Below are 23,814 nucleotides of genomic sequence, written 5' to 3'. Positions count from 1 at the left end.
GGAGCAGGGGCTGGGGCTGGGGGTCCTGGGGCTGGGGCAGGGGCAGGACTTGGGGCTGGGGCAGGACTTGGGGCAGGGGCAGGGCAGGGCAGCCGCTCCGCCCCGGCCCCCCCCGCCTCCAGCCGCTTTCCGGCTCAGCGGGCAGCGCCCGGTGACGGAGCCTCTTGCGTCGCCGCGGTGCCTTGGCCCGGCCTCCCTCCCCCTCCCCCGGGCAGGGTTGTGTAACCGGGCTCCTCAGGCCCGGGGCAGAAGCAGGTAAGGCCGGGCCGGGGGCAGCGGGGCCGGGCTGGGCCTCCCCCCCCGCGGGGCCGGGCCGAGACCTCCGGGACACCCCCCTGGGCTCCCCGAGCCCTTCCAGGCGGGTGGGTTTGGGGCTTTTTGCCTCGTGAATGCCTTTTTTTTATTTGGGATCAGCTGCTACACGCAGCCCTTCAGCACCTGAGCTGCTAGAAGCAGAAACACGGCCCAGAGGTTTTGTGTCCCCAGCAGCTCGGTTGTGTAACCCGACCTGTGCCAAAGCCTTCCTTAAATCCTAGCTCAGGGCCTGGTCTCAGGTCAGAACACCTTCAAACAACTTAATGGTGACAATCATTCTGCTTCAGAAGCCCCCACTTCCAGAGGGTGGTCGTGGCTGCTTCTTCCAGGCTGGCAGCCCCGGGGGCTTGAAGCTCTGTCACTGCATCACTGCCCCTTCCAGCAGCCCAGCACAGCCCCGTGGCTGGACTTCCCTGGAGGATCAAGAGTGCCCACAGAGGAAATCAAACTGTTAAAAGTTTCCTCCCCAGCTCCAGGGCCTTGTCCCATCACGTCCCATCTTGCTCTGCCAGATCCTCCTCCCTCAGGAATGACACAAAAGCCTCTCAAGCCATCTTTGGTGCAGAATCCGCCTCCACGTGAATATTGATGGTGTTTAGAAGTGTTTAAACCTGGGCAACTAACTTCTCCATGCTTTTAGGAGCAGCAGCAGCTCGGCTGGACCCGGGGGGTGACCCTCCAGCAGATCTTCCTGCAGGGAGGAATGTGTGTCTTGTGAGCAGCAGCTGTGGGACATCTTCTTTTTGGGATCCATATGCTGTAAAGCACCCAGAGCACCAGCCAGGAACCCCTGAGGTAAGACCCAGTTGTCTAATTTGGGGTTTTTTTCCAGCTTTCTGTCATGGTGTCACCTCTCCTGAAGTGCACCCCTTGGTGTTGAGCCACCACCTCCCTTCCAGCACCACCAGTAGCACTGCCAGGTCCACACCAGCCACCCCCCCCCCAGTTCCTGCCCACCCAGGGATGGGTCTCAGCTCCCCATCCAGCCCCAACACCCCCTTGGCTCTGGGCTCACTCCCACCCTGGTGTCCCCCAGCCCCTTTTCATGGAGCCTCTGCCAGCTCTGATTCCCCACTCCTCTTGTGCTGGCATCTCCAGAGCTGCCCCTCATCTCAGCCCCACAGCCCACTTGGGTCCCTTCTAGGCCTGGCCTGGTGCCCCCCATGGGGCTTGGGACAGCCCCAAAGGCTTGAAGTTGTGGACCCACCTCAGATCTGGGTGTTGAGCTTCCCCCTCCTGTGTGGGAAACGGCCTCAGGTTGCCCAGGGGAGGTTTAAGTTGGGTATTAGGAGCAATTTCTTCCCCAAGACAAAGCTCCTCAACTCAGAACAGCCCCTCGGTGAGGCCACTGGTGCAGACTGGTCCTGCCAGGGGATGCAGGGGGCTCCTCTAAGCCCTCTCTGCATGGTTTGCACCCCAAAAATGCTGAGCAGTGAGCAGGTCACCTGGTTATTCCTGTTCTCCCAGGCTGGGGGGTGCCTGAGCTGGGGTGCAGGGCAGAGCCCCCCACTAACCCCCCACTTGCAGTTCCCACGTGCTGGGGGGTTCCCATGGGCTGTGTCACAGCCTGGGTTTGTCTGGGTGAGGCTGGTGAGTGTTTTGGGGTGTCCCCCAAAGAAATCATCCCACCTGTCAGGAGGCTGGTAAAGGTTGAGCTGGGGACAAGGGTCCCTCTTGCAGCCATTTGGGAAGGGGTGAGAGTGGTTTGGCAGGAGGAGCTGAACTGGATGAGAGGTTGTTGGTTGGTTCATTGGCTGATCTTTAATCTCTTAATCCTTCTCTGGGTGGTAATGATTGAATCAGAGGAGTTGGGGACCTGCCTTGGATGTGGGGTGTTGAGCTTCCCTCTTCTAGGTGGGAAATGGCCTCAAGTTGCCCCAGGGGAGGTTTAGATTGGATTTCAGGAGTAATTTCTTCCCAAAAAGAGCTGTCAGGCCCTGGCCCAGGCTGCCCAAGGTGGAGTCCCCATCCCTGGAGGGGTTCCCAAGCCCTGGAGATGGTGCTGAGGGACATGAGTTAGTGCTGGGTTAATGGCTGGGCTGGGTGATCTTAAGGCCTTTTCCAACCCAAACAATTCCATAATTCCATTCAGAGTTAATGGGGCTTTCACAGTGTCTGTACAGCTACTCTAACTGGTTTCCCCTCTGTGAGTCCAGAATGAAGAGCCTGTGTTCTTCCAAAGCTGGAAGAAAGCCCAGCATGGCTGGAGACATTTCTTCCCTGAGTGATTAATCCTCCAGGGCTGGAGATGGAGTCTGTGAGAGGTGCTGAGGGACGTGGGGCAGTGGTGGCCTTGGCAGGGCTGGAGGATCTCAAAGGTCTTTTCCAACCCAAGCGTTTCAGTGGCTGCAGAGCTGGGAGGTGCTGCAGGGGCTGGTGCAGACACGAGGTGGCAGCCGGGCCCTGGCTCCTGGGGCTGCTCCTGCTCCATCCCCGGAGCAGCAGCTGTGGGAGGGGGCTCAGACCCACCCGGAGCCCCCAGCCCTCCTGCCTGGCCTCTGAGCTCCTTTCGAAGGGGAATTCGTGTGTCCCCACATCAGCTCTGCCTTGGGGAAGGAGTAACTGTGCAGTTCCCAGCACCCAGCTCTGCTTTGCAGCCAGGAGGGCTTCTCCTGACACTTGGCAACACCACGAGTCCCCTTGGTCGGGCTGTGCTTTGATGTGCCTTGTTCCACCTTGACACCCCAACTGTCCTGTCAGTGAGGAAGGGAACTTGGGGGGGGCTCAGTGCCTGAAGGGGCTCCAGGAAAGCTGGGGAGGGGCTTGGGACAAGGGCAGGGAGGGATGGGATGAGGGGGATGGATGAAAAGTGGAAGAAGGAGATGGAGGTTGGAGATGAGGAGGAAATTCTTTGGTGTGAGGGTGGTGAGAGCCTGGCCCAGGTTGCCCAGGGAAGCTGTGGCTGCCCCATCCCTGGCAGTGTTGAAGGGCAGGTTGGATGGGGCTTGGAGCAGCCTGGGCTGGTGGGAGGTGTCCCTGCCCATGCAGGGGGTTGGAACTAGATGATCTTTAAGGTCTCTTCCAACCCAAACCATCCCATGATCCTATGATAGTTAATTACCAGTTGTTAATTAACCCTGTGTATCCTGAAAGCCAACCCTTCCCTCCTTGAGCAGGTCTGAGGAGAAGAGCCAGGATGTCACATCACACCATTCACCTGTTCCGGAAGGGACTTCGGCTCCATGACAACCCAACCCTGCTGGCTGCCCTGGAGTCCTCAGAGGTCATCTACCCTGTCTACATCCTGGATGGGAAGTTCATGACCTCAGTCATGCACATGGGGACCCTGAGGTGGCATTTTCTGCTGCAGTCCCTGGAAGATCTCCAGAAGAACTTGTGTCAGCTGGGTTCCTGCTTGCTGGTTCTTCAAGGAGAGTATGAACCTGTTCTTAGAGATCACGTCCAGAAGTGGAAGATCACCCAAGTGACTCTGGATGCAGAGATGGAACCATTTTACAAGGAGATGGAGGCCAACATACGACGTCTGGGAGATGAGCTGGGCTTTGAGGTGCTTTCTCTGGTGGGCCACACTCTGTACAATACCCAACGGTACGTGGTTGCCCCAAAGTCCCAGGGTGCTGGGGGTTGGGAGGGACCTCTGGAGATCATCCACTCCAACCCCCCTGTAGAGCAGGGTCACCTACAGCAGATCCCACAGGGACACGTCCAGAGGGTTTGGGATGTCTCCAGAGAAGGAGACTCCAGCACCTCCCTGGGCAGCCTGTCCCAGGGCTCTGTTACTCAAGACCACTGAGATGTCTTCAGGAAAATTGATCAAGAATCAGGGTGAAAAGGTCAATTATTTTGATCTTTCTGGACCCTAATAAGTTCTTTTGGAGAAAACTAAGCTATCTGAGGTGAACATGGTGCTGTTTGCTGGAGAACTGGGTTCTCACCCAGTTGGAGGCTGGGTTGTCACCTTCCTATCCATGGGCCTACAGGAAAGCTGGGGAGGGGCTTGGGACAAGGGCAGGGAGGGATGGGATGAGGGGGATGGATGAAAACTGGGAGAGGGAGCTTGAGGTTGGACATGAGGAGGGAATTCTTTGCTGTGAGGGTGGTGAGAGCCTGGCCCAGGTTGCCCAGGGAAGCTGTGGCTGCCCCATCCCTGGCAGTGTTGAAGGGCAGGTTGGATGGGGCTTGGAGCAGCCTGGGCTGGTGGAAGGTGTCCCTGCCCATGCAGGGGGTTGGGACTGGGTGATCCTGAAGGTCCCTTCCAACCCCAACCAGTCTGGGATTCAATGATTCCTGGTTTCTATTATGGTGAAAAGTGATTTACTTGTAGGATTTTGGAGCTGAACGGTGGGAATCCTCCCCTGACCTACAAGAGGTTCCTTCACATTCTGTCCCTGCTGGGTGACCCGGAGGTGCCAGTCAGAAGTGTCACAGCTGAAGACTTCCAGTAAGTGCCACTTGACCAGCAGGAAGTGGCAGATCCTTTTCCTCTGCCCAAAACTAAGAGCCAGGGCTCCAAAACTGGGGGGGTTTTGGGTGTTTTGGGTGGGGATTCCTGTGCCTGGAGGGTTGTTGATGCACAAGGGTTGGGATCCTGTTGTCAGGAGGGGAAAGTGACACAACCCAAGGAGTTCAGCTTTTCCACAGCTCATTGAGACACATTTTGAAGGCATGTAGGAGTTGAACAGGGCAAAGAATAAAGACCTCCAGGTCTCTCACAAAGGCTTGCTCAATATTCTTCTGAAATCAAGGGTTAGGGCAGGAACTGGATGAACCACTTGCTTGTTTTATGAAGGGATTTTGCTGCAATGGTCACACTGGTCCCTTCTGGTTTTCAATCTTCCCTCCTCTCTGCTGTGTGGGAAGGAGGGGCTGAGCTCATGTCTCCCAGGACTTGAGAAGAAGCTCAGGATGTTTAGCTCTGCATGAGGAGAGGTCAGGGATCCAAAGGGAGGTGAGATTGGGTTAGGAGAGAGCTGGTCCCTGGGGATGGGACTGCAGGCACTTGGGACACCTGAGCCAGGTGCCTCCTGTGTCACCTCAGCTCTGTGTTGATGACCAAGGCTCTGAGCTTCCCATCTTGGGGGGAACCTTTGAATTCCAGCACGTTGTCCTCAGTGATCCCCCAGTGATAAGACCCATGGAAATATTGGAATATTTCAATGCCTAGATTTTTTTTTCTCACCCTGGGTTGGGGTGGGTTCTTCCCCCCCCTCCAATTTTTGCCCAAATTTGTTTGTTTGCACTTGGAAAAATGAAGGCTGATGAGAGATCAGTGGTTCACCTGCTTCCCAGCAGGCCTGTGTTGTGTCAGGGCTCTGAGAGCTGCACAGGCCCCTTCCCTTGTAGGTGTCTCCACCAGAGCTGAGCTCAGGTTGCTCAGGTGAGTAGAAAGGTCTCCATTGCTATCTGAGATCATGCCTGGGCTTTGAGGAGTCCTCATGCCTGATGCTCCCCCTCTATGTTTCACAGGGAGGGGGAAAAAGCACATCCTGATGCTCTTCCATCCCTTGGGGAAGCAGCTGAGGTCTTGGGGGACTGCTCAGAGGTGGGCTTGGGGAACCCCCACCTTGGTGAGGAGAGAGTAGCTGTGGAGGTGGCCCAGGGAGCTGAGCTGCCTCCTTCCCTGTGGCCACATCTCCCAGAGTGACCATTCCCCATAACTGTGTCTAGAGCTTGAGGAGGCTCTTGGCTCCTACCTAGGGCTGGATGAGAGGTGGGGAAGCTGGAGAGGAGGCACCAGAGGGAGCAGGTGGGAAGTGAGGGGTGTTGGAGCTGTGGGGCCTGCACCAGCTGCTCACAGCCCCATCATTTGCTGGGTCAGTTCCTCCTCCCCTAGTTGAGGCCAGAATCACCCAGAATGATGGCAGGACAAGCTCTTTCTCCCCCAGGAGGTGCAGCCTGGGCTCTCTGGCTCTGCTCTCCTGCCCTGGCACCCTGGCTGTGCTGGGACAGAGGAGACCTTGGTGCTGCCATGGGCAGGTTCTTCCTCCCTCCTCTGGCTCTGGTTCCTCTTTGAGAGAGGTCTTTCTTCCACTTCAGGAGATGTAGGCCCCCTGACCCGGGCCTGGCTGGGTGTTACAGGGTGCCTCTCCCTGTGGATTTGAAGATCCCCCTGGAGAACCTTTCCCCCTGGAGAGGAGGGGAGACCGAGGGGCTGCGGCGCCTGGAGCGACACTTGACTGACCAGGTCAGCCTTGGCTTCACGTGGTGCTGATGGTGGCTCTGGATGGGCTGAGGTCACAGTGGTGGGGGTTGGAAGGGACCTCTGGAGATCATCCACTCCAACCTCCTGCTAGAGCAGGATCCCCTAGAGCAGATCCCACAGGAACACATCCAGAGGGTTTGGGATGTCTCCAGAGAAGGAGACTCCAGCACCTCCCTGGGCAGCCTGTCCCAGGGCTCTGCCACCCTCACAGTCAACAAGTTCCTCCTCATGTTCAGCTGGAACCTCCTGTGCTCCAGTTTGTGCCCATTGCCCCTTGTCCTGTCACTGGGCACTGCTGGGAAGAGTCTGGCCCCATCCTGCTGACACCCCTGGAGATATTGGGGAGGGTTGATGAGATCCCCCCTCAGCCTCCTCCTCTGCAGCTGAACAGCCCCAGCTCTCCCAACCTTTCTTCACAGGCAGGTGCTCCATGTCAGGTCAGTGTCCTTTTATGCCTGGTCATGTCTAGACCTCAAGACACTGCTCAGCTCTTCCAGCTCCAGCTGGGTTGTTCCCCACAGGGCTCAGCTCTGGGCAGCCTGCCTTGGTGCTGGCTGCTTTTAAGATGTTTCACCCACCCCCAGTTTCATGAAGTGGAAAAGACCTCCAGTGAGGTGCAGTTGGACCAGGAGAGCTCCTCCCTGTGCTACAAAACCACCTGGTCCTCTAGGGAGAGCAGAGCTTCATGGCACCCATGGGTTGGACATGGTCTTGACGTTGGGCTTGGAGAAGGTCCATGTATGTGGAGGTGTTGGAGGAGGGTGACAGCCTGGCCTCAAGGCTTCATGTCCTTGATGGGACAGCATCCCTGTTGGGAGGATGGGCATGATATAGAATCACAAGAGTGGTTTGGGTGTGAAGGGACCTTTAAGATCATCTAGTCCCAACCCCCTGCATGGGCAGGGACACCTCCCACCAGCCCAGGCTGCTCCAAGCCCCATCCAACCTGCCCTTCAACACTGCCAGGGATGGGGCAGCCACAGCTTCCCTGGGCAACCTGGGCCAGGCTCTCACCACCCTCACAGCCAAGAATTCCCTCCTCATCTCCAACCTCAAGCTCCCTCCTCCACTTTTAATCTATTCCCCTTCAACTAAACCAGCCTCTGTGACCCAGAACCCATCTGCCAAGAGCTTTTCCATGTTTCACCCCCTGGACACGTGTCACCTCCTCCTGCCTGAACCTGGATTTCCTGTTTCCTTTTAGGGCTGGGTGGCAAGTTTTACCAAACCCAGGACAATCCCCAATTCTCTGCTTCCAAGCACCACGGGCCTGAGCCCCTACTTCAGCTTGGGCTGCTTGTCAGTTCGTACCTTCTTCTATAGATTGGCCAACATTTATGCTCAGGTAAGAAGAGAATTGCTCCCAAATCCAGAATCTTCAGGTGGGATTTACCACCCGGGCCATCTTGGTGGGGATCTGGTGCCTCAAAAAATGCTGCTTTGCTTTTGTCTTCTCATGAGGTGCTGTGGAACCTGGGGGTGTGGGTTTGTGAGATACCTGAGGGGGTTTGTGTGTGTTGTGTGACACCTGAGGGGGTTTGTGTGTTGTGTGACACCTGGGAGGGGGTTTGTGTGTGTTGTGTGACACCTGGGAGGGGGTTTGTGTGTGTTGTGTGACACCTGAGGGGGTTTGAGTGTGTTGTGTGACACCTGGGAGGGGGTTTGTGTGTTGTGTGACACCTGGGAGGGGGTTTGTGTGTGTTGTGTGACACCTGGGAGGGGGTTTGTGTGTGTTGTGTGACACCTGAGGGGGTTTGTGTGTGTTGTGTGTCACCTGAGGGGGTTTGTGTGTGTTGTGTGACACCTGGGAGGGGGTTTGTGTGTTGTGTGACACCTGGGAGGGGGTTTGTGTGTGTTGTGTGACACCTGGGAGGGGGTTTGTGTGTGTTGTGTGACTCCTGGGAGGTGGTTTGTGTGTTGTGTGACTCCTGGGAGGTGCTTTGTGTGTTGTGTGACACCTGGGAGGTGGTTTGTGTGTTGTGTGACACCTGGGAGGGGGTTTGTGTGTGTTGTGTGTCACCTGAGGGGGTTTGTGTGTGTTGTGTGACACCTGGGAAGGGGTTTGTGTGTGTTGTGTAACACCTGGGAGGTGGTTTGTGTGTGTTGTGTGTCACCTGAGGGGGTTTGTGTGTGTTGTGTGACACCTGGGAGGTGGTTTGTGTGTTGTGTGACACCTGGGAGGGGGTTTGTGTGTGTTGTGTGACACCTGAGGGGGTTTGTGTGTGTTGTGTGACACCTGGGAGGGGGGTTGGGGGGGTGTTGTGTGTGTGACACCTGTGAACATCTACGGCTTGTCCCAGTTTTTAGAACCATGATCAATTAGGAGCAGTGAGACCTGGAGGCAGCAGGGAAGCCCATGAGACCCTCCTGAAGCTCCAGGAGTTGAAGACACCTGCCTGGTGTTGAAGTTGGGGATCAGTTTAGCAGCTTTGCTTCTAGAAAGTCTCTGTTTTCATCTCAGACAAGTTTTAACAGGAGTGTGAAGACAGGCTGGGAGAGTTGGGGTGTTCAGCCTGGAGAGGAGAAGGCTCCAGGGAGACCTTAGAGCACCTTCCAGAGCCTGAAGGGGCTCCAGGAAAGCTGGGGAGGGGCTTTTCATCAGAGAAGACAGTGACAGGACAAGGGGTGATGGTTTTAAACTGAGAGAGGGGAGGTTTAGGTGAGATATTAGGAAGAAATTCTTCACTCTAAGGGTGGTGAGGAACTGGGATGGGTTGCCCAGGGAGGTTGTTGATGCCCCATCCCTGGAGGTTTTTCAGGCCAGGTTGGATGAGGTTTTGTGCAACCTGGTCTAGTGGTTGGGTTCCCTGCTCATGGCAGGGGGGTTGGAACTGGATGATCTTGAAGGTCCCTTCCAACCTGAATGATTCCAGGATTCTATGAGCCAAAAGCAAGTCCTGAAAACCTGTTGGGTTCTTAAGAAATGGTTAAGGACACCCCAAGGAACCCAAGGTTTCCCTGAACCTCCTGCTTAAGAGTCTCTCAATGGCTGAGCCACCTGAATTCTGCTAATTGAGCAGTGGTGATGTTAATAAACAGGTTTGGTTTCAGAAATCCCAGAGTGAGACCAGTTTGGGAGGCAGGTGGAGGAGGTTTGAGGGGACACTGAGGTCCAACAGAATTCAGCTTTGCTCCTGGGCGTTGAGCAGTGCTTCAGATCTTTGGTTTCTTTGGCTTGTGTGGGAAAGTGCCACGAAACCAGCAGTGTGGTTGGATTAGTCTTCATTTAATGGGCCTGACAATCATAAAACCAAAGAATCCCAGACTGGTTTGGGTTGGGAGGGACCTTCAAGATCATCTAGATCCAACCCCCTGCATGGGCAGGGACACCTCCCACCAGCCCAGGTTGCTCCAAGCCCCATCCAACCTGCCCTTCAACACTGCCAGGGCTGGGGCAGCCACAGCTTCCCTGGGCAAAGACCCTTGGGACTAATTCCATAGATCTTATGGATAAAACCACCACCGTGTCCTCAGCTTGTATCTTCTCAGACCATTGTGGTCTGTATCATCTGAAGCTTTCACCTCATGTCTTTCTCAGGCCAAGGATCACTCTCTGCCCCCAGTGTCACTCCAAGGGCAGCTTCTGTGGAGGGAATTCTTCTATACGGTGGCATCAGCCACACCCAACTTCACCAGGATGGCTGGGAACCCCATCTGCCTCCAGATCAGCTGGTACGAGGACGCAGAGCAGCTCCACAAGTGGAAAACGGTAACAGGAGGTGTCACCACGGCTGTCCAGTATCTCTGTTGCCCTGGGACTGTTCCCTGCTGGCTCCTGGGTGGCCAAGAAGGCCAATGGGCTCCTGGGGGGCATCAAGGAGAGGGTGGGCAGCAGGTCAGGGAGGTTCTCCTGCCCCTCTGCTCTGCCCTGGTGAGGCCCCTTCTGGAGAACTGGGTCCAGTTCTGGGCTCTGCAGGTCAGGAAGGACAAGGAGCTACTGGAGAGGGTCCAGGGCAGGGCCCCCAAGTGCTGAGGGGACTGGAGCACCTGCCTGTGAGGAAAGGCTGGGAGAGCTGGGGCTGTTCAGCTGGAGAGGAGGAGACTGAGGGGGGATCTCATCAACCCTCCCCAATATCTCCAGGGGTGTCAGCAGGATGGGGCCAGACTCTTCCCAGCAGTGCCCAGTGACAGGACAAGGGGCAATGGGCACAAACTGGAGCACAGGAGGTTCCAGCTGAACATGAGGAGGAACTTGTTGACTGTGAGGGTGGCAGAGCCCTGGGACAGGCTGCCCAGGGAGGTGCTGGAGTCTCCTTCTCTGGAGACACCCCAGACCCTCTGGATGTGTTCCTGTGGGATCTGCTCTAGGGGATCCTGCCCTACAGGGGGGTTGGAGTGGGTGATCTCCAGAGGTCCCTTCCAACCCTGATGGCTCTGAGCCCAGTGTCAGGAGGGCTGATCTCTCCCTCTGCCCCAGGCACAGACAGGCTTCCCATGGATTGATGCCATCATGACCCAGCTGCGCCAGGAGGGCTGGATCCACCACCTGGCCCGACACGCTGCCGCCTGCTTCCTGACCCGGGGGGACCTGTGGATCAGCTGGGAAGAGGGCATGAAGGTTCAGTCTTGGGTTTGGGCTTCTTCTCTCTTCCTCCTTGAGCTTGAGGGGCACCCATGAAACATGAGCCTGGCAGGTGGGAGGTGGGACTGCAGGGCAGGACGTCCTGCCTGACCCTCAGCAGGAATCCCAGCCTGGAAGGGGCTGGGAGAGGGGGAAGGTGGGAATCATGCACGTGGATCCAAGGTGCTCCAGGCTGGGGAGGAGCAGCATCCATCCTCAGGCCTGGAAAACTGGGAATTTGCCTCCTGTGCTCCACAAAGCTGTGCACATGGGAGTGGTGGGAGAGTTTCTCCTGCTCTCTGGAGCCTAAGTCCAGCCTGCCCCGTTCCTGCCTGACCCCAGGAGGGATGGGGAGAAGCACCAGGCTCCTTCCCAGTTCTTTATTTCACCATTTTAAGAGGAACAAGCCCAAAAAAGCTCCTGCAGCAGCAGCTCAGCTGACCCAGGTGGGCAGTGAACACCTTATCAAGAAGGGCTCCAGTCACTGCAACTGCAGAGCAGCTTCTGGTGCTTCCCTTTTCTTTTGGAGCCAAAGGACATTCTGGGCTGTCTGACCAACTGGCTGGAGAACCTTCCATGGTTCCCTGGGAGAGGATCCCCCAGGACAGTCCCAACCTTCACCCTTCACCTCCCAGCCTGCTTGGGGTGTTGTTTTGGCAGGCAGAGCCACCTCAGGGGGCTTTCTCTCTTTTCTCTTCCCCATCCCTGAAGTGCAGGTGTTTGAGGAGCTGCTCTTGGATGCTGACTACAGCATCAATGCTGGGAACTGGATGTGGCTCTCAGCCAGTGCCTTCTTCCACCAGTACACACGGATCTTCTGCCCAGTTCGCTTTGGGAAGCGCACGGACCCCCAGGGCCACTACATCAGGTGGGACACTTGAAACCCCAACCCTTGGCTTCACTTCCCCCCCCCCCCTGCAGAGGGTCCCTCTGAGGCCAAGAGCTCCTCACAGGATTCCAGTCTGAAGAGCACAGAGGCCACCCCAGGGAGACGTTGGGGTGGTTGGAGGTGCCTCATGAGCTCAGGCTCCCCCAGAGCCCCCCAGGCTTCCAGCCTGCCCTGGGAACTCCCAGGTTGTGCTGCAGCTGCTTCACCTCTTCAGCAAACCAGGGCAACAGGCAAACCTGGAGCAGATCAGCTTCTCCAGGGCTTTTTGCTCATTAGTGCTCAGAGGGGATCTCAAATCATTCCTGCTTCGGGGCAAGGGAGAAAGGAGAAACAGAAGTGCTCTGGCTGCAGGGGCTGCAGAGATTGCTGCCCCTTGGAGATGCCCCTGGGGCTGAGGAGCCTGTTTGGGAAGCCCTCCAGAAGGCAGAGAAGGCCTGGGTTTGGGGAGGCCAAAAGCTGCCACCCAGCCAGGAGGGAAGGGACACTCCTCAGCCTCTGGGGCTGCCTCCTGGGACACGAGAAGATGGTGTTGGTAACCAAGAGGAAAGGTGTCCTGGAATCATGGGATGGGTTGGGTGGGAAGGGACCTTAAAGGTCATCTAGACCCACCCCCCTGCATGGGCAGGGACACCTCCCACCAGCCCAGGTTGCTCCAAGCCCCATCCAACCTGCCCTTCAACACTGCCAGGGATGGGGCAGCCACAGCTTCCCTGGGCAACCTGGGCCAGGCTCTCACCACCCTCACACCAAAGAATTCCCTCCTCATCTCCAACCTCAAGCTCCCTCTCCCACTTTTCATCCATCCCCCTCATCCCATCCCTCCCTGCCCTTGTCCCAAGCCCCTCCCCAGCTTTCCTGGAGCCCCTTCAGGCACTGGAAGGTGCTCTAAGGTCTCCAAAGAAGCAAAGAGACATTCCATGGCATCAGGAGTGATGATTGTATTGACCTGTGAGCACCTGGTGCCTCCAGCAACGTGTTTGACCACCAGCCTGACTCCTCTTTTTGGAGGACTTTAGAACTTCCTACATCTCCCCCTGCTCCAGCCTGGGCCACATTTCCTGCTTTTGTTGGTGTCTCTGATGGATTTCAGCTAAAACTTTGATTTTATTCCCCACTCTGGGTCCTTTTTGGTCCAAAGCCTCATTTTCCTCCTCTCTAGACAAGGTACTAAAGGCTTTCTCTTTAGTGGGTGATGGTTTTGGAAATTAAGGTTTGGATCAGTTAGAATGTTATAAACACAGACAAACCCAAATATTTTTGATTCATTCAAAACTTGAAGTAAGATGGAAATCAAGCCACTAATTCTGTCCTGTAAAATGGACTCGTGGAAAGTGTCACCCCTTGGAGGTGTCAGAACTTAAACCAGGGGGTTTGTGCAACATGAATCAGGGATTTTCCACTGGTTGTGGCATCAATATGATCAAGAATGAACATGGCAGAGGTTGGTTTCCACTTCTCTTCAGTGTATGAGTATTTCTCTCTAGAAATAAAATAGAAAAACCTGTATAAAAGCTCCTCTTGTTCCTGTTTTGTAGGAAATACCTGCCTGTACTAAAGAACTTTTCCTCCAAGTACATCTATGAGCCCTGGACAGCATCTGAGGAGGAGCAGAAGGAAGCAGGATGTATCATAGGTAATTCCTTTGGATCCTTGCTGAGGATCTTGGCCAAAAGAATCACAAGCATGAGGTGGAAGCATCTCACTGCCAGCAGGAGTCAGGATTTGATCTTCTGAACATGGATTAGTCATAGAATCATGGGATGGTTTGGGCTGGAAGGGACCTTCAAGATCATCCAGTCCCAACCCCCTGCATGGGCAGGGACACCTCCCACCAGCCCAGGCTGCTCCAAGCCCCATCCAACCTGCCCTTCAACACCCCCAGGGATGGGGCAGCCACAGCTTCCCTGGGCAACTTGTCCCAGGGTCTCACCACCCTCTGTCCAAAGTCCATTTTACTCCATTTTCATCCATTTTAAACCATGAGTTTGACCTTCTGTCAATCCACCTTCAAAGTTTTTTTTTTACTGGAGTCTGACTTCAGAGCATTTATTTTTGCCTCAACTTCATGTTCTAAAAATATTGATCCCTCCAAGTTGCTGACTTTGCATTTATCTGTGTCAGATGCTTGGCTCTCTTGAAATAGTATCAGAACATCTTGTGCTTTGACTCATGCTCTGATGCATCTTTGAAGTCTCTTAGAGCACCTTCCAGTGCCTGAAGGGGCTCCAGGAAAGCTGGGGAGGGACTTGGGACAAGGGCAGGGAGGGATGGGATGAGGGGGATGGATGAAAAGTGGGAGAGGGAGATGGAGGTTGGAGATGAGGAGGAAATTCTTTGCTGTGAGGGTGGTGAGAGCCTGGCCCAGGTTGCCCAGGGAAGCTGTGGCTGCCCCATCCCTGGCAGTGTTGAAGGGCAGGTTGGATGGGGCTTGGAGCAGCCTGGGCTGGTGGGAGGTGTCCCTGCCCATGCAGGGGGTTGGAACTGGGTGATCTTGAAGGTCCCTTCCAGCCCAAACCATCCCATGATTATTTTAGGCAAAGCTGGAGTTGTTTCCCCTGATATAAATCCAGTGAAACCTCCTTGCTCAGTGTATAAATTCCAGTCTCCCTGTTGCCCCAGGCCAGGATTACCCCTTCCCGATGGTGAACCACACCGCAGCCAGTGCTCACAACCTGCAGAGGATGCAGCAGGTCCGGGAGGAGCAGCACAGAACAGCCCAGCTCACCAGAGGTAGGAGCTGTTCACCCTGCGGCCACCAGAGGCTGCCACCACCTGCAGCAGGGGCTGGGGTTGTGGTCACCTCCATTCTTTGTCTTGTGTTCTCAATCCACCCAGTTGGATGGGGCTTGGAGCAGCCTGGGCTGGTGGGAGGTGTCCCTGCCCGTGCAGGGGGGTGGGTCTAGATGACCTTGAAGGTCCCTTCCCACCCAACCCATCCCATGATTCCAGGACACCTTTCCTCTTGGTTACCAACACCATCTTCTCGTGTCCCAGGAGGCAGCCCCAGAGGCTGAGGAGTGTCCCTTCCCTGCTGGCTGGGTGGCAGCTTTTGGCCTCCCCAAACCCAGGCCTTCTCTGCCTTCTGGAGGGCTTCCCAAACAGGCTCCTCAGCCCCAGGGGCATCTCCAAGGGGCAGCAATCTCTGCAGCCCCTGCAGCCAGAGCACTTCTGTTTCTCCTTTCTCCCTTGCCCCGAAGCAGGAATGATTTGAGATCCCCTCTGAGCACTAATGAGCAAAAAGCCCTGGAGAAGCTGATCTGCTCCAGGTTTGCCTGTTGCCCTGGTTTGCTGAAGAGGTGAAGCAGCTGCAGCACAACCTGGGAGTTCCCAGGGCAGGCTGGAAGCCTGGGGGGCTCTGGGGGAGCCTGAGCTCATGAGGCACCTCCAACCACCCCAACGTCTCCCTGGGGTGGCCTCTGTGCTCTTCAGACTGGAATCCTGTGAGGAGCTCTTGGCCTCAGAGGGACCCTCTGCAGGGGGGGGGGAAGTGAAGCCAAGGGTTGGGGTTTCAAGTTCTCCAGCAGCCTCAGGAGATGTTACAGAAATCCAAGGGGATCTTGAAGTGTTCCTGCTTCATTCCTGTGGTCAGATGGATGGAATTGTTCCAGGTCCTGTGTGTACAATGTGTCCAGGAGGTTGCACCTTGGTACCTTCCAGCTGTAGCCACTGTGCTCACGTGCTGCCTCCTCCTGCTTCTCATCCTCCTCTCCTTGTCTCCTGCTGCCTCCTTCTCCCTCTCATGCATTTTTCTCCTGCTTCATCCTCTTCATTCTTTTGTCTTTTACTTCCTCCTTCTCATCATGCTGTGGTCTCCTTCTGTCTCCTCCTCTTTCTTCTTCTCCTGCTTCTCTACTTCCTCCTCCTTTTCCTGCTGTGTCAATGTTGCCTATTGTTCCATCCCCTCCTTCTGCTGCTCCTCTTCCCTCTCCTCCTGCTCCTCCTCATCATGCTGTTGTCTCCTTCTGCCTCCTCCTCATTCTACAGATCCTCTTTGTCTTCCTCCTTTTCATGCTGTGTCCTCCTGCTGCCTCTTCCTCCTCCCTGCTGGTCATGCTGTTGCCTCCTGCTCCCTCCTCCTTCTCATTTTCCTCTTCCTCATTCTCCTCCTGCTTTTCCTCCTTCTCCACCTCTTCCTCATGCTGTTGTCTCCTCCTCTCTCTCTTCCTCCTCCTCCTCCTCCTCTTCCTCATGCTGTTCTGTGCTGCCTCCTGCTCCTCCTCCCACCCTCATGTTCTCGTTGCCTGTGATTAGAAGCATTTTCTGGTGTGTGTTGAACTTCACCTGCTGCTGCCATGGGGTGTTGCTCTGAAGTTGGAGGTGGATCTCCAGACTGGACTTCTTCTTTCCTTCTTGCCCCAGATGATACAGATGACCCCATGGAAATGAAGGTAAAACGTGACCACTCTGAAGAAAACGTGTCAAGAGGAAAAGTGACCAGGATGAGAGAACAAACAGAGGTCCCATCAGAGACTGCCCTTGGGGAGCCAAAAAATGGCCAAGGGGGAGACCCAGAGGAGAGTTGAGCTGTGCAAGATCTACTGGGTCCCTTGCCCTGCAGATCAGGGAATCATGGAATGGTTTGGGTTGGAGGGACCTTCAAGATCATCCAGATCCAACCCCCTGCATGGGCAGGGACACCTCCCACCAGCCCAGGTTGCTCCAAGCCCCATCCAACCTGCCCTTCAACACTGCCAGGGATGGGGCAGCCACAGCTTCCCTGGGCAACCTGGGCCAGGCTCTCCCCACCCTCACACCAAAGAATTTCCTCCTCATGTCCAGTCTGGGCAGAGAAGAATCAGTTGAACATTTGCACATGAGTATGATCCCCCATGAGTAGCAGAATCTGGTAGAGACAGAGGGTTCGAGATGTTCAGAGATGGGTTTTAGGTTCAGAGTTTCTGCTGCCAGTGCCCAGTTTGGGGAGACAGAGCAGAACCCACCCCTTGTCCTGTAAGATCCCCTCTCAGCCTTGTCCTCTCCAGACTAATCAGCCCCAGGTCTCTCAGCATTTCCTCAGCAGACACGTGTTCCAGTCCCTCCACCATCCCTGTGGCCCAACCATTGCAGCCCCATTCTATGGCCTGGTTTCCTTAATTAGCACTGATGAGTAAACATGATGGAGTCACAAAACGGAGCAGCTGGAGCAGATCTTGCCCCTCAACCTGTGTCATCATCTCACTTGTCTCCATCTTCTCAGGAAGCTCTTTTGGGATGCAAACCAGGCTTTGTTGGGGGGTTCCCAGGGATGTTTGACACCACTTCCCACAGACCTGGGTCCTGGAGGCTGGTCCCTCACAAGAACATTGCAAGGAGTGTCCCTCAGTCAGGGCTGGGCCACAACTCCCTGCAGCTCAGCTCTTCTCCCTGGCTCATTCCTCTTGGATGGGTGGGTAGATACAACCTCTATCATGTAGCTCCTGTTAAAAAAGTCACCCTTCCATGGGAGTGTCTCATCATGAAGGTTCACAAGGTTGGATCAGTCAATGATCTCTGTTAGGGGTGGGGTTGGGCTGGAGCTGAGTGGGGTTTGTTTTTTTTAAAGAAATAAAAAGAATTTCTGATGGGAGAAGTGAAGGTCTCTGGAATAATCAGAGTGTCACAACTGGCACCTGTGGGTCCTCTATGGAAACCTCTATGGTGGCAAGACCAGTCCAGCAGCAACCCAGGGCACCCAAACTCCTTCACTTTGAAAGCACCCATGGAGCCAGAGCAGAAGCAGCACAGGACTCACCTGCACTGGGTGGAGGCCAAAAGCTGCTGAGAGCAGCATCTCCCAGCACTGCTGGTGACCTGCAGGACCTGCTGGGGAGGAGTGTGAGGGAGCAGAGCTGGGCCACTGCCTTCTCCAGTAAACACAGACACTTCAAGGGCTGTCAGACCCACCTGGGAGGTTGGTCACACCTTCCTGCTGCCCCATCGAGCTCCTGCAGGAGCTGATGTTACTCAACATTTTAGCTCTTCAGCAAACCCAATGATCAGCAAGGAGGACCAGAGTGGGAGGCAGCTTGATGAGGAGGCCAAGGCAGTGGTGGTGACTCTGGGGAGGGTGACTGCTGCTCTGAAGCCTCCTTGGCATCCACCATCTCTTTACTTGGGTTCCTTCCTGCCATCAAAGGGACTGGCTGCATCTCCACCTGCAGTGCTGGAGCCCAGGGCAGGTGGCCACAGGAATGTGAAACTGGTTCTTGCCTCATGTTTCAAGGTGTGGTCATTGCCATCAAGCCTGAAATGGGCTGGTCTCTGGTTACCTAAACCTCATCTGCCTTGGAGAGCTTTGTGTCAGCTGAGCTTCCCTGGGAGTCCTGGGAACCACCTGCTCCCAGGAGACAGAACCATCAGCAGCTGTGGAAGCATGGGATGGGTTGGGTGGGAAGGGACCTTAAAGATCATCCAGTCCCAACCCCCCTGCATGGGCAGGGACACCTCCCACCAGCCCAGGTTGCTCCAAGCCCCATCCAACCTGCCCTTCAACACTGCCAGGGATGGGGCAGCCACAGCTTCCCTGGGCAACCTGGGCCAGGCTCTCCCCACCCTCACAGCAAAGAATTTCCTCCTCATGTCCAACCTCCATCTCCCTCTTCTACTTTTCATCCATCCCCCTCATCCCATCCCTCCCTGCCCTTGTCCCAAGTCCCTCCCCAGCTCTCCTGGAGGCACCTGTAGGAGATGAGTGATGGTGTCTCTGTGGGGCAGAGCAGGTGACCTGGCAGTGCTGATACCTCAACCTGCCTCCTCTTAAGAGCATCTCCTGCAGCAGGGGAGGTGCCTGATGATGATTGATCTTCTCTGACATGTTTCTGTTGCCAGTCCCACCCCTCCCTTGGCTCCCTCGCTCCTCTCCAACGTGCAACAAGCTGCTCTGTATGTCCAGGTGATATTTTTCCTCATTCCTCCTTCTTGAGGAGGATTATCTATTGAAGTTTACATTTTGGGACTTGTCAGTTGGGGCTTCAGGTGTCTCTTCTGACCTCATTTCCTTTGGTTTCTGTCCCACTTGATGCTGTGGTGAATCATGCCACAAGTAGGTGGCCAAATTAGGTCATCTGCTTGCCTGTGGTAAGTCCTGCTTTGGAAGGGGCCTTTCCCAACCAGATGTAGAGTTTTCAGAGCTGCTTTAACCTTCTGACACCAGGGGGTTTGAGGAGACAGCTTCCTTCCTTGCTGTTGAAGAACCTTCTCTGCTACTACAAGTTGCTTCAACCAACTTGACTTGGTTGGCTTGAAGGACTGAAGTCACTGGCTGGAAACAGGAGCTGCCCTGTCACCTGATCCTGGAGGACTCCTCCCTGGATGGTCACGGGTGGGTCTTGGCCAGGAGTGGCAGCAGAGGGCAGTTCCATGTCTCACCCCACTAAGGTCCTCTCTGAGGCATGAAGCAAACCCTGCCTGGGAAGTGCTGCAGCATTTGGCTCCCAAACATCTTCCCAGCCCCAAAGCAGGAAGTGCAAACAGTCCCAGCTGGATGAGACCCACCCAGTGAAGAACCATCAGGGAGATGTTTGATGCAAGCCTGGAGCTGACCTTGAAGTCACCTGTCCATGCTTCCTGTGGGTGATGCTTTCGGGATGAGTCTCAGCACCAGAAGCCCCAGGCACTCCAGCTTCCCACCGTGTCCTGGGGCACAGCTCCAGCTGCAGGGCTGGGTTCCTCTGGTGTCACACACCTGAACCTTCACAGCCTGGGGAGCCCGAAGAGCAACCTGCCTGTTCCCCAGTGACCACTGTCTTGTTTTGGATGGAGGTTTAGAGGAGGAACAGCTGGTTTCTAGGCTGGTTGGGTTCTCCTGGAGAACTAAGCCATGATCCAATCAACCCACCCAATTAGGAGTGGCTGGACAGGATGCAAGATGGTCTCACCTAAGCTCCCTTTCCCATGAAAGGCTGGACCAGATGAACTTTGGAGATCCCTTCTAACCCGGGCTGTTCCCTGAGGTATGAGCGATGATTTCTTCAGCTTCTGCTGGTGAGAGAAGCTCTGAGCGTGCAAATTAGAGGTAAAAAAAACACTCTGAGGTTTTATCTCTGAAAATTCTGGTGTCTGATTTAAGTCTAAATCAGCAAGTTCACTGATGGTGCCAACCTGGGAGGGGTGGTGACACCCCAGAGGGCTGTGATGCCAGAGAGCTGGGCAGGCTGGAGAGCTGGGCAGAGAGGAACCTCGTGAGGTTCAACCAAGGGCAAGTGGAGGGTCCTGCAGCTGGGGAGGGAGAACCCCGTGGGTCAGTGGAGGTGAGGGGGGGACCTGCTGGGAAGGAGCTCTGAGAAGGATCTGGGAGTTACAATCAGTGAACAATGAGCCAGCCAAGTGTCCCTGTGGCCAAGGAGGGCCAATGGGATCTTGGGGTGCGTGAGGAAGAGTGTGGCCAGTAGGTCGAGGGAGGTTCATCCTCCCCCTCTGCTCTGCCCTGGTGAGGTGGAGAACTGGGACCAGTTCTGGGCTCCCCAGTTCAGGAGAGACAGGGAACTGCTGGAGAGAGTCCAGGGGAGGGGAACAAAGATGGTTGGGGGGTTGGAGCATCTCCCTGATGAGGAAAGGCTGGGAGAGCTGGGGCTGTTCAGCTGCAGAGGAGGAGACTGAGGGGGGATCTCATCAACCCTCACCAATATCTCCAGGGGTGTCAGCAGGATGGGGCCAGACTCTTCCCAGCAGTGCCCAGTGACAGGACAAGGGGCAATGGGCACAAGCTGGAGCACAGGAGGTTCCAGCTGAACATGAGGAGGAACTTGTTGACTGTGAGGGTGGCAGAGCCCTGGGACAGGCTGCCCAGGAAGGTGCTGGAGTCTCCTCTGGAGACATCCCAAACCCTCTGGATGTGTTCCTGTGGGATCTGCTCTAGGGGATCCTGCTCTAGATCATCTCTGGAGGTTCCTTCCAACCCCGACGAGTCTGTCATTCCGTGTTACCCTTTCCCAGTTCTAGACTCCGAGAACACAAACATCTGTATCCTCATTTCTTTAGTGATATTCCACTGAAAAATGATATATCCCTTATTTCTCCATGAGACTTCAGACTTCTAAGGAGTGACTGGGTCAATTAGCAGGAGCTAATGACCCTCCTAGGTGTGGGAGGCAGAGGAGTGTTGAAAATGTGGCTTTTGTGGGAGATTTACTCCCCTTGTGCCCTGAATGATCCTCTCAAAGTTGTAGCTTCCCCCTCTCTCCTTTCTTAATTATTGTTCTTTAATCCTGGAACTTTCCGTGCTTCATCTCATTAGAGAAGATGTAAATGAATTGAGATTTTAATGAGCCATTGACCTGTGTGAAAGCACCCACGGGCTGGAACGGTGATGGTCACGGAGCCTCAAAGAGCATCAGACTTGGGGTGAGTCCTGAACTTGATTCTTTGTGTTTTAATTGGAATGATAGAAGGAAATACCCTTCACAAGAGAAGCAACGTGAGCTCAGGTTGGTGGCCCTTTCAAGAATGACTTTGTTGTGCCTCCAGAAACCAGAAGACTGGAATGCCAAACCCTTGGGACCCCTCAGGAAGAAGCATTTTCATTAAAATAAGGATTTAATTTGTTTAACACCAATTTACTTTTTTTTCCCAGCTGTATAACTGGCAGTCAGTTCAGACAGAGTTCTGGTTTTCTACTTGCAAATGGGCTTTACTTGGTTGAAAATGCTGATTTTGTGAGCACCTCCATGGAGGGAGCCTGTGGAGGACACGTACAGCTGATGGCCCACCAGTAAAGTTGGTGTTGTGAACTCTTAAACTGGTTTATAATGGGTGTTGGATGGATTGAGCAGGGAACACAGAGAGGACTGCAACTCAGCATCCTGTGAGGATGGGCTGGGAGAGCTGGGGTGTTCAGCCTGGAGAAGAGAAGGCTCCAGGGAGACCTTGGAGCACCTTCCAGTGCCTGAAGGGGCTCCAGGAAAGCTGGGGAGGGGCTTGGGACAAGGGCAGGGAGGGATGGGATGAGGGGGATGGATGAAAAGTGGAAGAGGGAGCTTGAGGTTGGACATTGGGAGGAAATTCTTTGGTGTGAGGGTGGTGAGAGCCTGGCCCAGGTTGCCCAGGGAAGCTGTGGCTGCCCCATCCCTGGCAGTGTTGAAGGGCAGGTTGGATGGGGCCTGGAGCAGCCTGGGCTGGTGGGAGGTGTCCCTGCCCGTGCAGGGGGTGGGACTGGATGATCTTGAAGGTCCCTCCAACCCAAACCAGTCTGGGATTCTCTGATGTGAAGGATTTGCAGGTCAGGGGTTCCCTGAGGTGGCTGCAGTTTGCTGGCCCAGGGATGCCCGGGCAGGTCTTGTCCCGGGTCTGGTGTCCCCTCCAGCCAGCTCCGCGGCGCGGGCCGGGCGGGGCTGGGGCAGGACGGGGCAGCCCCGGGGCCGCCTGTGGCCCGAGCGGCTGCAGAGCCCGGCCCGGCATGAGCCCGGGGGCCCGGCTGGAGGCGGCCGATGCGGATCCGCGCCGGCAGCGGCAGCCGCGAGGCTGAGGAGCTTCCCGAGCCGGGACCGGCAGCGGGAGCCGCGGGAGCGGGCGGGGCGGGGATGCGGTGCGGGCTGCGGGGCCAGGGGAGCGGGGCGGGCTGCGGTGCGGGATGCGGGCGGCAGGGGGAGCAGGTGAGGCGGGGCAGCGCAGCCCCCGCGCTCCGCAGCGCCCCCCGCGGCGCCCGAGGGCGGGACACCCGCTGTGCTGGGGCCGCAGCACCGGGGGGGGAGGGACCCTAAAGATCATCCAGTCCCACCCCCTGCATGGGCAGGGACACCTCCCACCAGCCCAGGCTGCTCCAAGCCCCATCCAACCTGCCCTTCAACACTGCCAGGGATGGGGCAGCCACAGCTTCCCTGGGCAGCCTGGGCCAGGCTCTCACCACCCTCACAGCACAGAATTCCCTCCTCATCTCCAACCTCCAGCTCCCTCTCCCAGTTTCAATCCGTTCCCCCTTGTCCTTTCACTACAAGCCCTGATCACAAGTCCCTCCCCAGCTTTCCTGTCCCCAGTCCCTCCCCAGATTGTTGTTATTATAATAGTAATGATAGTAACAATATTAATTATAATGATGATAATTAGGATAATTATAATGTTAAAAACAACGATAAGGATAGGAATATGAAGAAGATGAAGATGGAGAAGAAGGAGAAGGAGAAGAAGAAGGGGAAGGAGAAGAAGGGGAAGAAGGAGAAGGGGAAGAAGGAGAAGGAGATGAAGAAGAAGAAGATGGAGAAGGAGAAGAAGATGGAGAAGGAGAAGATGGAGATGAAGAAGGAGAAGGAGGCAAAGGAGAAGGGGAAGAAGAAGGGGAGGGGGAAGGGGAAGGAGAAGAAGAAGGAGAAGGGGAAGGGGAGGGGGAAGGAGAAGGAGAAGGGGAAGGAGAAGGAGAAGAAGATGAAGAAGGAGATGAAGGAGAAGATGAAGAAGGAGAAGGGGAAGAAGATGGAGAAGGAGGAGAAGAAGAAGATGGAGAAGAAGAAGATGGGGAAGGAGAAGAAGATGAAGGAGAAGGAGAAGAACATGAAGAAGAGGAAGAAGATGAAGATGGAGAAGGAGAAGATGAAGGTGGAGAAGAAGATGAAGGAGAAGGAGAAAGAGAAGATGAAGGAGAAGGAGAAAAACACAAAGAAGGAGAAGAAGATGAAGGAGAAGGAGAAGAACATGAAGAAGGGGAAGAAGATGAAGGAGAAGAACACGAAGAAGATGAAGAAGCAGTGAGTGGCTGGAGGTTGGGAGGGGACACGGCCAGGACAGCTGACCCCACTGACCACAGGGACATTCCAGACCATATGACATCAGCACAAGGCTGGGGAAGAAGGAAGGGGGATGTTTGGAGGGATGGTGCTTGTCTCCCTGAGTCACCACGAAGTCTGATGGAGCCCAGCTGTCCTGGAGGTGGCTGGTGGGAAGGGGTGGATGAACCCCTTGTTCTGCTTTCCTTGTGCA

The 23,814-nt window shown here is 55.4% G+C and overlaps 1 protein-coding gene across 5 annotated transcripts in view; it reads left to right on the top strand.

The window, feature by feature from the left end:
- The first annotated feature begins 77 nt into the window (after positions 1-77).
- The window catches only part of LOC127393773 (cryptochrome-1-like), a 43,181-nt gene continuing 19,444 nt past the window's right edge, over positions 78-23,814 (top strand). The window contains exons 1-13 of one of the 5 annotated variants that reach the window (XM_051639209.1): positions 78-255; positions 956-1,110; positions 3,432-3,538; positions 3,626-3,864; positions 4,601-4,717; positions 6,313-6,460; positions 7,683-7,823; positions 10,017-10,187; positions 10,896-11,048; positions 11,756-11,907; positions 13,464-13,561; positions 14,548-14,658; positions 16,288-17,497. In XM_051639209.1, coding sequence (XP_051495169.1) covers positions 3,452-3,538; positions 3,626-3,864; positions 4,601-4,717; positions 6,313-6,460; positions 7,683-7,823; positions 10,017-10,187; positions 10,896-11,048; positions 11,756-11,907; positions 13,464-13,561; positions 14,548-14,658; positions 16,288-16,451 — 1,581 coding nt within the window. In that variant the 5' untranslated portion in view covers positions 78-255; positions 956-1,110; positions 3,432-3,451 and the 3' untranslated portion in view covers positions 16,452-17,497. Of the gene's footprint in view, positions 256-955; positions 1,111-3,431; positions 3,865-4,600; positions 4,718-6,312; positions 6,461-7,682; positions 7,824-10,016; positions 10,188-10,895; positions 11,049-11,755; positions 11,908-13,463; positions 13,562-14,547; positions 14,659-16,287; positions 17,498-23,814 lie in introns of those variants that run through there. The other 4 variants (XM_051639207.1, XM_051639205.1, XM_051639206.1 and 1 more) reach the window with 4 other exon arrangements.

This window comes from Apus apus, chromosome 23 (genome assembly GCF_020740795.1).
Source record: "Apus apus isolate bApuApu2 chromosome 23, bApuApu2.pri.cur, whole genome shotgun sequence".
In the NCBI taxonomy this organism is placed as follows: Eukaryota; Metazoa; Chordata; class Aves; order Apodiformes; family Apodidae; genus Apus; species Apus apus.
Note: the sequence above shows the minus strand (reverse complement) of the source record. Positions and strands in the feature narration are given on the sequence as shown.